Source organism: Anser brachyrhynchus (genome assembly GCF_964034855.1).
Source record: "Anser brachyrhynchus genome assembly, chromosome: 18".
Lineage (NCBI taxonomy): Eukaryota > Metazoa > Chordata > Aves > Anseriformes > Anatidae > Anser > Anser brachyrhynchus.
Window position 1 is genome coordinate 286,268 of NC_137711.1, and position 15,585 is coordinate 301,852.

The following is a 15,585-nucleotide window of genomic DNA, read 5'->3' on the forward strand; positions in this document are numbered from 1 at the left end:
GCCGGGGGCCCTCACCGCAGCAGCCCCGGGCCCGCCGCGTCCGCCCCGGCGCAGGGCGGCGCCCGAAGCTTCCAGAAGGCAGCGGGCGGCTCGGGCGGGCCGAGAGCTCCGCCTCGCGGCGCGTTGCGAGCGGCCGCGGCCGGCCCCGCGCGGCCCCCGTCGGCGGCGAATGATGCAAGGCCCGGCGCGGGTTGCGCCAATCGCTGGCGGGGGCTCAGCCGCAGGCCCCGCCCCTCGCCCCTGAGAGGCGGAGGCGCGGCGCGGCCCCGCCCCGCAGCGCGCCCATTTGCTGCGCGCCGCCGCCCCGCCCCCCGCGCCGCGTCAGCGCCCGCCCGCGCCGCGCGGGGCCACGTGGACGGCGGCGTGGCCGCAGGTGGGACCCGGCCCGGCCCAGCCCGCTCCGCGCCGAGCAGCCCCGCTCCGCTGCGCTCCGCTCCCCGCCGCGCCGACCCGCTCCGCTCCGCACCATGAGCGTGGGGTTCATCGGGGCCGGGCAGCTCGCCTTCGCCTTGGCCAGGGGCTTCACGGCCGCAGGTGGGTGGTGGGGCGCGGGCGAGGCGGGCGGCCCGTCCCGTCCCGTCCCGTCCGGTGCCGTGCCGGCTGACGCGGTGCCGTCCGGTGCCGTCCGCAGGGGTCCTGGCCGCGCACAAGATCACGGCGAGCTCCCCGGACACCGAGCTGCCCACCGTGAGCGGGCTGCGGGTGAGTGCGGGGGCGCGGCGGGGAGCTCCCCCGGCGGGCAGCCCCGGCCCACAGCCGTCCCGTTTGTCCCCGACCGCTGCAGAAAATGGGCGTGAACTTCACGGTGAGCAACAAGGACACGGTGAAGGGCAGCGACGTCCTCTTCCTGGCCGTGAAGCCCCCCATCATCCCCTTCATCCTGGACGAGGTGGGCCCCGACATCGAGGCCCGCCACATCGTGGTCTCCTGCGCCGCCGGCGTCACCATCAGCTCCATCGAGAAGGTGAGGGGCGCCGCGGGCAGGGCCCTCCTGGGGCCCGCGTCCTTCGGCCCCGTGCTGCGACGGCCACCCTGGGAGTCAAAGCTGGTAGGGCAGGACCACGCTGGAGACGGCCTCGAGCCTGCCCTGCTCTCCTCTTCCAGCAGCTGGTGCAAAGGGCTGGCGCTGCTTGTGCTTCCCAGTAGTACCGTGTTCGTACTGCACCCTTCTGGTCGCTTTGGGCCCCCTCTGCCTGCCCACATCAAAATAATCTGTAGTAGTTTTTGTGCCAGCTCTCTTATCGTGTGTAATGCTATCAGATCTTTTTTGTCTCAACAGAGGTGGGTCATCTCCCCTGAAATTCTGCAGACTTTCTGCTAAGTGTCTGCAGGAGCTGTTTTGGAGACTCGTGAGTTGATGTGGGAGGTGTTCAGGATATTGTTCCCAACAGTAGCTTTGCTCAGCTTTCTAATTGCTGGTGATATAAAAGACTTCCCTTTTAAGTTTTGCCTACTTTGGCTTAAAGCAGGGGATTTGGGATACAGGAGTTTGTCTGTTCCTCTGCTTGAATTGCTCTTGCCCCTTGGGAGTCCTTTCCTAGACAACTTACTTGGTATGCCAAATATACACTGAAGTTTCTTCTTTCTCCCTCTCCAATAATTTTCTGTCCTAAGAAACTCTCGGCCTTCTGCCCCACACCTAAAGTAATCAGGTGCATGACGAACACCCCTGTGATTGTACGGGAAGGTGCAACAGTCTATGCCACTGGGACTCATGCAGACGTGGAGGATGGGAAGCTCTTGGAACAGCTGATGGCCAGTGTAGGCTTCTGCACTGAAGTGGAAGAGGACCTGATAGATGCTGTAACGGGGCTCAGTGGCAGTGGCCCTGCGTATGTATGTGCTGCTTCCTCAACTTGTAAAAATCTAGGGGAGAACAGTAGACTTTGCATGCAGTGAAAATCCGTGCAACTTCAGCATGTGCTTTCTTGTTTTTCTCATTACTCACGTTCGTGATGGGACATGTAATCCAGGTATCTGGTTTATAACCAGTATAGGTCAACAACAAAATTCCATTACCAGTTGGATGAGTCTGAAGTCCGTAGTCAGTGTGCAGTGTTCGCATGTCTGTGTTGCAAAACCTGGGCCTGTTGTTAGTATGACCTAGAAGCTGAATTTTTCCCATTCCCCCTGTAGCTCAGCTGTAACTAGTGGGAGAGAAGTCTGGCATGGCATCAGGACAGTAAAGGGTCTGACTTCTGTCACGTCTTTGTAAGCGATAGGAGTCACAATGTGATCCTGGATCCCTGGATTCTGTCCTTCATAAGAACGTTGGTCTTGGAATAGAGACTTTTGGTCACTTTCTAATTCTCTCTCATCTCAGGCATTCACTGCCCTGGATGCTCTGGCAGATGGAGGTGTGAAAATGGGACTTCCCCGCAGGCTGGCCGTCCGGCTTGGAGCCCAGGCTTTGCTGGTCAGTATTTCTTCCTCTGAAACGCACTTGACTCTGTGCCTGCTCTGTGCAGAGCGTTCTGTGCATCATGGTTTAAAATGATCTCAGTCCTTACTGGATCTACTCAAAAATACATTTGGTTTGAATGCACACAGATTCTCAGTGAGGGGACATAAGAAGCGTCTGCAGCAATCTGCTGGCGCTGATGGTGTTGTGGGAGCCTGGGCCTGGGGAACCATCACTCCTCTGCAGGCTTTTTCAGCTCTGAGAAGTGTTTTGGCAGCCTGCTAATGGCTCTCAGGCAGACCAGTTTTGCCTGCTGTGAGCGTTTAGGTGCCGCTCTGTGCAGCAGAGAACAGGAGTATTTGACACTGGGTTTCCTCAGTCAGAGTTCTGGTAGCTGTCTTCTCTTCCTCACTACAGGGTGCTGCCAAAATGCTGTTAGAATCTGAACAGCACCCGGGTCAGCTGAAGGACAACGTCTGCTCGCCTGGGGGAGCCACCATCCATGCCCTGCACTTCCTAGAGAGTGGTGGCTTTCGCTCCCTCCTGATCAATGCTGTGGAGGCTTCTTGCATCCGGACAAGGTGGGCAACACAAAGTCCTAAAGAGCCTGCAAACTTTCCGTCCCAAACCCTGCTTCTTCCTCTTGCTATGTCTTTCTCTCTCCCTCTCCCACTACCCCATTGCAGGGAGCTGCAGCATTTGGCAGACCAAGAGAAGATCTCCCCAGCAGCCATAAAGAAGACTTTGTTGGATAAGGTGAAACTGGAGTCTCCTTCTCTGTCTTTGGCATCTGCCAGCAAAGTCAGTCTGTTTACCAATAAGAGCCCCAGCAGCAAGAAGAACTGAACAGACTGCTGTAGTCTGGCTTTGCTCAACATCAGTCTCCTCCATGCCCTTTCTTTTTTGTCTAAGGAAAATGCTTACTCTGAATGTTGGTGTCCTCCATACCTGGCTCTTGGCTTGCAGCAGCTGTGGGACAGAGCAGAGCTGTAGAAGTTTGTAGAGGAGTTTGTGCCAACTGTCCCTAGCATTGCTGTTCTCCATTGGGCAGGTGTGATACCATCATCAGAGCTTCATCAAGGGCATCATTTGTCCAGAAGCCTTGAATGATTCCAGAACTCAGGCAGTGTTTATTGTGTCCCATGCAGAAATGGTTTCTAATAGGTTTTTAAAGAAGCCTCCAAATGCTTTTTTATCTCAAAGGCTTGAACCAGGCTTGGATCCCACTTACCCCATCTTGCATCTGCTGTCAGAGCTTGTGTCTTGTTGCTGTCTGTATTAGCTAAAGCAGGTGCTGCCACAGAAATACAATTCTGCGTACTACATTAGAGGCTGGGCTCTAATGCACCTCTTACAAGGTACCAAAGTGCCTCTTCTCCATTTCCCATCAGCCTTGACTTTGACAAAGCGATGGTGTGAACCCCTGGGCCAGATTCCATTTCTTTCTTTGCTGTTTACCCATTTTTTTTCCTGCTCCATGTACTTTGAGGAACCATGAGCTGCTCTCGCTGTCCTTCCTTTGCTGCTAGCCTTGCTTGATGGATTAGGCAGGTAGAGGAGTAGTGAGTGCTCCCTATTCCCTCCCTCTGACACCTTCATGATCTCCACGGGCAGGATCTGCTCCCACATATCCATGGATGAGTTTTGATTCCACTGTGCTCCCTGATGCTCTGCTCTTTGCACTGCTCCTGAGGCAGCAGGGAGCAGAGCTGAAGGACACCCTCCTACAGAGAAAACGTTCTGTATGTTCCCCTAGGCTTGAGCAGGGTTTGGTACCTGGGTGCTGGGCTACTGGTTGATGTCAGGGCTCTTCTCAGTGCCTTTCTTTGCTTCAGGCTGTACCTCCTTCTCAGACTGCAGTGTTGATGCTTATTAACACTGCTTAAGCTTGTGCAATCCATCAGTGTTGCAATGAGCCGATTGTCCCTTCCAGACAGCACTTTTCCCGGTAGAGCTCCTGGGCTGGTGAATTCCAGCATAGAAGTCCTCAGTCTCACTTTACGTTGGCACAATTGTCTTTTTTTTTTTTTTTTAATATTGTTTCTTTGAAGGTATCACATTGCTAATGGCTAAAATGGGAAAATGCCTAGAAACAAGTTGAGGGGTGCTTCACGCATTTACATTCCTACTTCTTTAGGATACAAGACCAAAGGGAAACACTGAGTCACCTGGCCTAGCTTGCGGCTCAGATGTTGTCCCATCTCACCTAGCTCATCCTGCATGGGACCCAGGAGGAAAGTCAGTCCCTGCTTGACACAGAAGTGGTTAAGGTGGGACATGAGTGCCTCAGACCTATCTGGCAATAAGGATGTGCTTGGTGAAATACATCCCAGCTGACTATGCTTTTGCAGAGGAGTAAGACTTGCTGTTCCAGTGTGGAGAATTTCCCAAATCTAACTTAAATTCATGAGCAAAAAACAGAAGTATGGGTTCTAGAAGCAGTGGTTCCTTCTGCCCACCAAATACCAGTATTTGTGAGGGAAGGAATCTGGCCAGTGTTGTGGCCGTAGAAAGCAGAGAGGGAGGCCTTGCTCAATCCTTCCTGGTGCTGGCACAGCCCTGAGCACCAGGCCAGGCATGCGCTGGTGGTGTGGTGGGCTGGGGGCAGCTGGGGTCAATACAGCAGCTCTCTTCTCTGGACCCACAGGGAGAGGGATGCGTGGTTGTAGGCTCAAAGCACAGAAGGGACCAATGCTGATCAGACAGCTGATGGACGACAGATGGTCACTTGGAAAGGTGGTTAACCTTCAGGCACAGTTTTGGCATTCATCCCCGTAACAGCCCTAAAGTGTTAGCATCTACTGCTTTACGTGGTTTCCTTATAGCTAACTTCTTTGCATGGTTTTCTTGCCCTTACTCTTGTCCCGGAGCCTGAGTCCTATCTCAAGCCATAAAACTGCACAAAATGTGGGTGCTGCCCCTGTCATTTTTACTGGGCTGCAGTGGGAGCAGCAAACTGAATGGGACAGAATGGATTTGGGTGGGTAAGTGTGTCATACCATGTTCTACCTTGAGGTATACTGAGGGAGGACTGGTAAAAGGAAGACACTTAAGGTGGGCTAAGTGTCTCCGAGGAATCCTGTGCACCTAGGTGATGCAGGAAATGCATTTAGTTATCAATGCAGAAGCTGTCAAAGGTGCTAGTGCTGATTAAATATTTCTAGTGTTAGGCTGGTAGCGGGGCATGACGCTATAGGCATGAGAGATGGCTACTCCTCTTCACTCTTTACATAATAAACTGTTTCTCTGACAGAGGTCTGCGGCTAGTTCTGGCTGTTGGGATGGGGTATGGCTCCTGCCCCTCGGAGCAGCCACCAGGCCCTCGGCGTCCCCGCTGTGTGCGCTGCTGCAACCCTGTCCCGGACTAGTTTGGGTGTGGGAGGTGCCCGGCCTGCTGCTCCTCACCCGTGGTTCCCGAGCAGCGCCCCGGGTTGTTCTGGGGCCCCGTACCCCCGGCTTGCCTTCCAAGAGAAGGGAAGGAGGAGAGGAAGCTTTCTGGCTCGGACGCCGAGGGTTTGCGGCGTTAACCCGTGTCAGACTGCCCTGAGCGGGCGGCTTGGCGGGGGCTCCGCCGCCGCACCCGCGGTTCGGTTGAAGCCGGGCGCGGGCTGCGTGTTCCCTGCGCCCGCTCCGGAGCGGCGGGCGCCCTGCGCGGGGCTCTCCGTGCCGGGCTGCGCGCGAGGTGGCGCCGGGAGGAGGGCACCGGCGGGACATCCCCGCTGCCCGGTGCCGCGGACGATGACAGCGGGGCCGCCCGGGGCTGCACGAGCCGCCGGGGCCGCGCTTTCCCCGCGGCGGGGCCGAGCCCCGAGCCCCGCTCCCGAGCTGCGCCCGCCCCCTCCCCGTCGGGCCGGGCCGGGCCGGGCCGGGCGCCGCTTCCCAGTCGGGGCCGCCGGTGGAGCCTCGCTGCGCCTCAGCGCTGCGGCGCGGCGCGACCGCGGGGCCCCGGTGCGGGGTGTGCGGCCCGGCCCGGCCCGGCCCGGCGCCCTCTCACCCCCCGCTTTAAGGCGCGGCCCCGCCTCGGCCCCGCCCCCCTCCCCGCCGCCTCGGACAGCAGCGCGCGGCCCCCTTAAGGCGCGGGGCGGTTGCGCCGGGCGCTTCATGAATGGAGCCACGTGACCCAAACATCACGTGACGCGGCGGCGAGCGGCGGCGGCGAGCGGCGTCCCGGTCCCTGCAGCGCGGCCTCTCCGCCCGGCCCGGCCCCGGCCCCGGCCCCCGCCGGCCCCGTCACGAGGTGGGCGCGGGTTCCGCGGGCCGCGCGGCGGGCGGAGGCGGCGGCGCCGGCCGCGGGAGGCGCGGCGCGGGCGCGGCCCCGGCACCGGGCGGGGCGGGGCGGCGGGGCCGGCGGGCCGGTCCCCGGGGGCGGGGCGGGGCGGGCGCCGCCGCCCGGGGCCGGGGGGGCGGGGGGGGGGGCGGCGCGGGCGGGGCCGGCGGGCGCCGCGCGGGGTCCCCGCCGCTGACTCATGGCGGGGGCTCGGCGGCCGCCCGGCGCCGCCCGTGTCGCGGCCCTGCCCGGTGCCCCGCGGCGGCCGGGCAACAGGTGTGCGGCCCCGCTCCGCCGGCCCCCGCCCCTCTGCGCCCCGCGCCCCCCCCCCCGCGGCACCGGGCCCGCGGCGACCCCGCGCGCGGGAGCGTTCCCGGGGACGGGGCCGCGGAAGCCGAGGCGTTCCCGGGCCGTTGGGCGGCTCTTCCCGGCGGCTCCGCGGCTCCGGGACGAGGCTCGCCTCCCCGCGCCGAGGCCCGCCCGGGGCGCCCAGGCGGGAGCTCGCGGGCGCGGGGCTGCGGCCCCTGCCCGGTGCTCGGCTGTGGGCTCGCCGCCCCGTGCGGCCCCCGTGGCCCCGGCCGCGCCAGGAGCGGGCTGGGGTGGCCCCGAGCAGAGCGAACGCCCGCCGTGGGTAGCGGGAGGCGAGCCTGCCGGTGGGGCCGCGGAGCGCGGTGGGAGCCCCGACCAGCCCGGCGGTACTTCGCTCGCTCCGCGCGGCCGTTCCTGGTGCGCGGGGGGGGTCCTGCAGCTCGTGGACGGGACGCCCCCAGCTGCTGAGGACGTTTGAACCGCGTGGGGGAAGGAAAGCGCTCCCGGGAGGCTGGAAGGGCTCGGAGCGCTGGCTGTTGCCTTTATCTGTGAAAGCACCGCTAAAGCCGGCTCCGTGGGCAGGTTCCTCGAGTGAAGAATTGCTGTGGAAGTGCTCTGGGTTGGACGCGAGTTCACCAGGGACTCCCGAGGGAAACGTGGGGATGCGCAGCAGAGGCGCTGTCCTGACGTCAAGTGTAATTGGGGAAATTGCCTGATCTGTTTGGATTTCTGGGAGGACCGTGCGAGCGAATTTGCACAAAGGCAAACAAACAGAATGTGAAATCCACGCTGGGGGAGAGCGTTCTCGTGCTGTGTGCCCGACAGCTGGCAGCAAAACCGCACGCTTCTGTGCGTGCTGTGCAGCGGAGGCTGCGGTGGAGCTCGGCCCCTTCCTTTGCCCCCATGTCCCTGCAGATGGGCCTCCCTCCCGGCGCCGTCCCGGGCAGCCTGCGCCGGAGCGGCTGACGTCACCGTGTTTACACTGGGCTCGTGGCACGGTTCTGCGATCAGGAATGTGGAGAATGGGGCCTGCGTTGAATCATGCGCGGTGCTGTCAGCTCTCTTGTGGTGCTTTCAAGCTGAGGAAAGAATTGGCTGCACTTGTGCTGAGTTCAGGCCTTTTGAGCTCTGGGGAAATGTGTTGAGGCTGCATTTTCTTCACTGCAGTCATCACATTTGGCTCTTTTCAGTGTGATTTTTCTTTGGGAAGCTATCGAATGCTGAGAAATCAGCAGTCTGGAGAGTTAAACCAAGTTTGGTCTGTCTCAGTGCCAGCTCTCTGTGTGTCCTATGGGCCAGCCGCCAGATAGCCCCATCTCCAGCCCTTTAAACGTGACCAGAAGATAGCCACCAGCTAGTTCCCAGGCCGTTCTTCCCATTCAGTTTGGCAGGCTTGTGTGTTGCTGCATCTCTGTTTTGATCCTTCTGGAAAGGGGGCTGTGGGATAAGGGGAGGTGAAATGACCAGGTGCTTTCGGGCATGGCCTTGTTACAGAGTGGAGGCTGCTCTGAGAACAAGGCCTGACAGAGTTCTGTGCCTCTGGGTAAAAATGCTGAAGTCCAAGAAAGTTAATTTGGTGTTGCAAGGGGGCTGGAACCAGTCTCGTCTTTTGTCTGATTTCTGATAGCTCTCTTGACCCCATCTCAGCTTTTGGGGCTGTCACAGTCTGTGGGGTAATCCCAGCTGTGGTCTCTCAGCTACAGACCCTTTTGGTTCGCATCTGCGCTGACTTTCCTCACAGCAGCTCTCAGGTCTGAAAGTGGTTTGGCTGTGGGTTTGGGAAGTTGCAGTGAGGTTCATTAAAATTGCTCCTCCTGGCAGTCTTGAAAAAGTCACTTTGTCACCTTTTAGCTATATGATGTAGATAGGAGAAGTTGTAGTGCTTGATAGACCTCTGGATTCTCCCGGTAAAGGGTTTTGCTGAGCAGATTTGGCTGTAAACTTGAACATCCAATTTCCTCCCACAGGTTAGTCCATTCTTTAGTGTTTCCACTTGTGGGTTTATACAGATTTAACAGAAATAACGCGAAGGATGGAGTAAGTCATTGACTTTGTAGGGTATAGACTGTGTGAGCACGCCTCCTGATTCTGCAGCCTGACCCAAGAAGCTCTCTTTCCTGTGCCCTGCCTGGTGCAGCACGTTTGTTGCCTTGTTTGTTTTTTCAGCGTCGCTATAATGAAGGAAGTTTGAGTGTTTGCCAGACAGCTGAGAATTGTTTAGCACTGCAAGGCAAACAAATTTCTGCAGCACCATTGACTGTAGCTGCCCTTGGTCCCTTGTGCTCACCAGAGAGCAGTGCAGAGAGGTGCTGAAGTGGTGATATTTTTAGCCTCCCTTCCTTCTGCCCCTTTCCCTGGTGGGCATTTTGTTTGCCAGGGGGGAACAGAGGAAAAAAATAGAATGGTATGGGAAAATGAAGAACTGATCTTCACAAAGCAATAGCTTGTGTGTGATCCGTCCTCTGTTTGACTGCTTCAGTGCAGCTACCTCCTTTGGCTGGCAAAGTGACCCTTTTACGCTAGCACTGTCAGGTTGTAGTGGACATCTCATTGCAAGGAACATTGTCTTCCGGGTATAAATAGCCTGCCTCCTGGCAGACTCGAGTCTTTGGGAACATCTGAATTTTACTTCTCTGCTAGGTGTCCTAGAGCGTGCTGAACCCGCTCACCTCTAACAGGCAGTAGATGCACTGTGGGGAGCCTGAGCCGCAGCAGCTAGAAGAGAAGTTCATATCTGCTGACTTGTACGTCTTGGCTTGTTCTTGGCTATAACTCTACCCTTTAAATCTATCAACCAAAATAGTAGCAAACTAAATTGCCGTTGACTGGGACTGAAGGTACAAAGGTGCTTGTGGACTGTACTTGTACAAGAATGCTTGCCTTGCTTAAGGACGCTTTCAGTTCCAGATTGTTTGAGACACAGACATGATTGTCGAGTGATATCTGAGGGTTCAATTCATTGGGTGGTACAGTAGCATTCTGAACAAAAGCCTGAGAGGAGGAGGTATGTGGGGACAGAAACAGGAGCTCAGATATGATTCAGTATAAAAACAAGCTTGTGAGTTGCTCATATCAGTTCTGAAATCCCACCTTCCCTGGCAGTGAAGGAGTCTGCTCTCCTCTGGTTTTGGTCTCCCTTAATCTTTGTTTTATTGTGAGCGTATCTTGGCTCTGAAGATAAGGGAGGGGGACGGTGGTGCTGTCCTGGCATGGCCACGGACTGATAGGGACTTCCTTACAGAAAAGACCTGCAGCTGGGGGTCAGCTTTGGGTGAATGGGAGAGGTGGGGGCTGCTGAGGTGTCAGCACAAACTTGCGATGGCATCCCAGTGTGCCCACATGCTTGCTTGTGCGGCAGTGTCAGGTTGCAGGTCTTTGACTTTAATCTAAATGTGGTGGCTTTGCTGGGAAGCAGAGAAAGTTTGGAGAGGAGTGACCGCAGTAATGGTGTTCCGTGCCCAGGGAAGTGCGTTGTGGAGGCGAAGGCTTCCCCTCTGCTTGCTGCTCATGAACCGCGCTGGTTTGTGTCCTTGGGATCACCAGGAGTCTGGTAGGACTCTTGTCCTGAGGAGTTTCTGGTTGTGCTCGGGCAGCGGCTGGGGAGGGCGTGCTGGAGCGGCCAGACGCCTCGCCGTGCCTGGGGGCTGCGAGGATGAGGCTGGGAGCAAGAGGCGCAGGCTGCCAGTGTGCTGAGTCAGCGTGACTGGCCCGGAGCAGGCGTGCTCTGGACGCAGCCTGCTGCCTGCCAGGCTATTTTTAAAGATGTGGCTTCCGTGTATTCTGGCTCCTCCTAGTTTGTTTTGTTTTTTTTTTAATTTTCCCCCACCCCAAACAAAAAACAGCTTTGCTGCAAGCCTCCATGGGCAGTAGGGGTGTGGAAGGGCTGCAGTTTCTGCTCGGGGACAGGATCTGTCGCTTGTGAGTCCAGTGCAGTTGGGTGCTTGCTGAGCATTGTCTGGGGAGGCGAGCGGGATGTGCACCAGCACGGGGCGTTGCTGCTGGACTCCGCTCCAGAAGCAGAGCGGTGCAGGCTCTGCTGCACCTTGTGGGGCTAACCTGACCTCCCCTTCCCTTCCAGAACCTGACTGACAAGGCTGTCGTGTTATGACGACCCCCAACAAAGGAAACAAGGCCTTGAAGGTAAAGCAGCACGGGGAGGAAAGCGGGGATGGGTGTGGGTACCTGCTCTAGGCTTCGTGAATGCATGCAGCCTTCTCTTCCAGGTGAAGCGGGAGCCAGGCGAGAATGGGACCAGCTTGACAGATGAGGAGCTGGTGACCATGTCTGTGCGGGAGCTGAACCAGCATCTACGGGGCCTGTCAAAGGAGGAGATCATCCAGCTGAAGCAGCGTCGCCGCACGCTGAAGAACCGAGGCTACGCAGCCAGCTGTAGGGTCAAGCGTGTTACCCAGAAGGAGGAACTGGAGAAGCAGAAGGCAGAGCTGCAGCAGGAGGTGGAGAAGCTGGCCTCTGAGAACGCCAGCATGAAAATGGAACTCGATGCTCTCCGCTCCAAATACGAGGCACTCCAGAACTTCGCCAGAACCGTGGCCCGGAGCCCTGTCACCCCTGTGCGGGGGCCTCTCACCTCCAGCATGGGGCCCCTTGTCCCTGGCAAGGTTGCTACTACTAGTGTCATCACAATAGTGAAATCCAAAACGGACGCCCGGTCTTAGTGAAGCGAGTGTTGCCTGAGCTTGTCTGTGCAGGGCAATTAGGCACAAAACCAGCCTGGAATCCCCAAAGCACAAACCCTCCCCACACGGGTCCGGTTTCCTTCTTGGCCCAGGACTGGCCTGCTGATCGCTCTGGTTTTATTTTGTATGAGCAGTGGTGATGCATCCCTTGTCCTGTGCAGACAGAACCTCCCACCCAGCAGTCTGTAGCCCTCAGCTGCCCTTGGGACAGACTGTGAGATCTTGGTGTTCTAGCCAAAGGAAGTCTGCGCAGCGTGGCCGGCGGCGCGGCAAGTGGGCTTGGTGGCCTGGGGAGGCCTGGAGGGAGGCTTTCTTCCTGGAGGTTGGGAACCCCGGTTTTCAGTCACTTCCAAAGGCTTTATTTCATTACTCTTCCAGGTGGTGTATCACGGTGCCTGACTGCCAGGTGCCTGAGCCTGCTGCTTTTGTCTCATCTGGTACCAGTAGTCGCAGTTGGGGTGTTCTGTGTAATAGATTTGGTATTTGTTTCTAGGTGTGCCTCTGTGCCCGAGCAGTGGGTTTCCTTCAAACTTCTGTTGCGTTAGCAATGCGGACTAGTGGTGGTGGAAGGGAAGATGCTGCCATGCCCTGCTGCCTCTGCTCCAGCAAAGGGGAGGGAGCCAGGACAGGGCCCGCAGAGGGGGCCCAGCACCTGGGGGAGAGGGAGGGAGGGAGGGAAGGTACCATATTGACTGCAGGCCGGTTTTGTGCCTAATGCGTTGCACTGAACAAGACCAAAATCACTAGTTGTCCCCGTGTTTTGAGGATATCAAGTGTCTCTAGTGTGATGGTTTACACAACCAGTTTATGTGGTTAAATAGCCCTTTATTTAAAGAGAGAAACATCATTTTAAGAGTTATTAAATTATCTAAGTTTAAAATGAAAATCAGACAGAAGAGAGAGCGTATTTATAGTCAGCTTTTTTTATCCGAGAGGGTGAGAATATTTGGCCATATGAATGGGGAAATATTCTCGGAGACTTTGCTAGTTAAAAGTTAATAAATAAATAATTTTAAATTTTCTCATGAACCTCCCGCAAACTGATTGTGGCTCTGAGGTTAGTTTTTATAAAGAGTTATCAGACTTTATTTATAAAACTTAGAAAAAGACAAAAAAAGAGGCAAGTCCTGTTTGATATCTTTTTGCAATTGTACCAAAAGTGACTTATTCTTGATCTTGCTGGCTTCCGTTGTGTCCCCTTGTGTTGCGCTCTCTGTGCTCTCTGAGCTCGTGCGTGGCGCTGTGGTGTGGTGGTGCCAGTGGCTGCCTTTGCCATGTGGTGTCGTTTTCATGCTTCCATTGTTTTCCCTGAGCTTAAGCGAGAGATTGACTTGGAATCTCTCCAAATTCTCCAGGAGGATTCTGGCACACAGGCAAAGTTGCTGTTTTTCTTAAAGGCAAAAAGGAACGGCTGGTGCAACGAAGTAGTGATGCCTGCCCAGAGAACACTGTTCTGCAGAGGCGCTTTGCAGGACGAGGTCTGCTTCTCTCTCTGGGTGTTGCGGCGGTTGCTTCTGCACAGGCAGCTCAGGCCTCTCGCGACCCAGCTGACGCTGGGTACCTGAGTTACCTGAATGGTGGAAATGTTGCCAGTGGAACTGCTCTCTCCTTCCTCCAGCAAAGCTGGCAGAGAAGTAACACGTGGGAGAACTAAGGTGAGGAGGAGACTGATGGGATTGAACTCTGGAACTGGATTTGAGTCCTGTGGTCAGAGCTTGTGTTGCTCTTGTGGCTCCTCTGACAAGAGGCAAGTCTGCCAGATGTTTGGGGCAGCATAGGACCTGCACTAGTCCTGGAGCTGCAGCCTCTTGTACTGAGTGTCTGCATATTACTGAAAAATAGGCTGTGATGTGGTTGCTTTCTTTCCTGGTTCAGCTTCTGGCTGTAGGTGTTGGTAAGGTGCTTAGACTTACAGTTGCGTGACACAGCTGAGAAACTATTTGTGGTCAGGCTCCATTTCCACAAACACTTTAATAACCCTCCCTCCCTCACCTCCCTGAAAGACTTGAGCTGATTATCGAGCTGTTTTAGAGAAGCAGGACATGGAGCTGAAGTCCATGTGATGATCTCTTGGTTGTTTGGGATGCTTTTCCCAGTGAACTTTGTGGGTGAGAACATTGCCTTCAGGCTTCACACTCCCAGCCCGTGGGCTTTCTCTTCTCTGAGTTGAGGTGTCTGGGACGCTGCTTCCCTGCTGTTTGCTGGATGGGCTGCTTGTTGTGCAGCACTTAGCACAAACCTCTGGGCTCCAGCCTTTGTCTTCCACCTGGTAGATGGTGACAGGAGGGATGGGATGCTCCACAACAGAAGAATCCTCCAGTTTGGCTCAGGGTGTAAATCTCAGCCAAGTCCCTACCAGAGCCAGCCCGAGATCTAACCTGGCAAGAGGGCTGTTCTAAACCCAGCTGGAGGCCTGATCTCCGCAGGTCAAGGTTTTGTGTATGGGGCTGGCTAAGAGCTGAGCTCCAGGTGCTGCAGACTGTTGTGAGGAGGGTCCCATCAACAGAGTGGGCAATGGCAGACAGTCCCACAGCCCTGGTGGATTTGCTTCCGTTGTACTCTGCACCGAGGAACAGCCCGGTCCTTCCCTGCCTGCTGGATGGCAACTTGTTGCCAGTAAGAGCGTGTGCTGCTCTGGAGTGAGGCTGTGAATCAGGAGGACAAAGAGAGCAGGCATCAGCACTGACTTGACCAGCCATTGATGCTGTCGTTTCTCCTCCCCTGTGCTGTATTTGCTAGCTTGTGGTCCCAGTTTGCTTTGAGTGGCTTCAATGCATTTGGTGAGGACACTGCTTGAGGGGGAGCAGGTGCGAAGCCACTGCTGGAGTGTGCCTGTGTGGTAAACCAGCTCCGTTGGTGTGGGGATCCTTTCCACACAGGTTCGGGCTCTGGCTGCAGGTGAGATGGTTCCCTGCTCGTGAAGTGCTCTGTCTGGCTCCATCCTAGGGATGTTGGAGGGGGTGTGGTCCCCTCATGGAGTGCTGCTTCCCCGTACTAGCGTGGTGTTTTTGGTTTTGTTCTCAGTGAAGTATTGGAATCCAAGTAATGTATTTCTGCAGTGTCCAAGGAATCTCGCGTCACGCTCGAGGGGACCACGTCCCCTGCCACCTGGCATCCTGTGCCTGTGTGAGACAACCCCTGCCCCAAGCCCATCACTCTGATCTCTCTTTCTCTTCTCTCTCTCTCTCTCCCCCCCCCCCCCTCTCTCTATTTCTCTCGTATATAGCGTTCTGGAGTGTGACAGTTCTTGTTCCTAAGGTGCTTGTCCGTTTGGTTTCCTGCTGTGGAGGGTGTTGTGTTTTCTTTCTCCTTTCCCTGGTACCCTTTTGATGCAGCGGTTGGGGAGGCGGGGCTCTGCCCCAGCCTGCCCGCAACGCAAACCCATGAAGTGTACCCCCGGCGCGGCAGCTCGGCCAGGCGCGCAGGGGTTTGTGTATCTTGTGGTGAATTGTGTGAAGTTACTCTTGCGTTACGCAGCGCCGCCGGGCACCGCTCCCCGGGGACAGCGAGGGCAGCTGCGGCCTGGAGGCCCGAGCGGGGCCCGTCCCTGCCCGGCTCCGCGGCCCCGGCTCCGCGGCGGGGCGTGGCCGGGGCTGCTGCGCCGCCCTCCCCGGGCCGCGACCGGGTGCTCCGGGGGTCCCGCCCCGGCGTGGGCCCGTCCCGGTTCCGGTCCCGCCCCGCCCGCGGGGAGCGGCGGCGGGGCCGGGGTCGGCCAGGCCGGGAGCCGCGCTGGGCGGGCGGGCGGCGGTATTTATTGCTAAGTTATTGCCCCGCGCGGCGGCGGGCGTTATTTATTGCTGTACATAGTGTTGGTGCCGGCGCGGCCGCCGTTGTTTTGTACATGACAATAAACTGCTTTCAAACACCGCGGCTGCCGCTTCCTTCGGCCGCGCTCCGCCGGCCGCGCGGGG

The 15,585-nt window shown here is 57.2% G+C and overlaps 2 protein-coding genes across 4 annotated transcripts; both read left to right on the forward strand.

The window, feature by feature from the left end:
- Window positions 1-319: 319 nt before the first annotated feature.
- PYCR1 (pyrroline-5-carboxylate reductase 1) lies at window positions 320-5,653 on the forward strand. Its single transcript, XM_080560336.1, has 7 exons — window positions 320-534; window positions 632-702; window positions 785-964; window positions 1,615-1,836; window positions 2,324-2,416; window positions 2,819-2,982; window positions 3,088-5,653. Exons 1-7 carry the CDS (start codon window positions 468-470, stop codon window positions 3,245-3,247), a joined length of 957 nt encoding a protein of 318 aa, XP_080416462.1. The 5' UTR covers window positions 320-467; the 3' UTR covers window positions 3,248-5,653.
- Window positions 5,654-6,479: 826 nt separating this feature from the next.
- On the forward strand, window positions 6,480-12,701 carry MAFG (MAF bZIP transcription factor G). 3 transcript variants are annotated; one of them, XM_080560490.1, is made up of 3 exons: window positions 6,480-6,638; window positions 11,056-11,117; window positions 11,201-12,701. In XM_080560490.1, the coding sequence occupies exons 2-3, from the start codon at window positions 11,082-11,084 to the stop codon at window positions 11,651-11,653; spliced, it is 489 nt and encodes a 162-aa protein (XP_080416616.1). In that variant the 5' UTR covers window positions 6,480-6,638; window positions 11,056-11,081; the 3' UTR covers window positions 11,654-12,701. The 3 variants fall into 3 exon arrangements, with proteins under 3 accessions (XP_080416616.1, XP_080416617.1, XP_080416618.1); XM_080560491.1 differs by lacking the exon at window positions 6,480-6,638 and adding an exon at window positions 6,842-6,944; XM_080560492.1 differs by lacking the exon at window positions 6,480-6,638 and adding an exon at window positions 8,003-10,895.
- The last annotated feature ends 2,884 nt before the right edge of the window (window positions 12,702-15,585 follow it).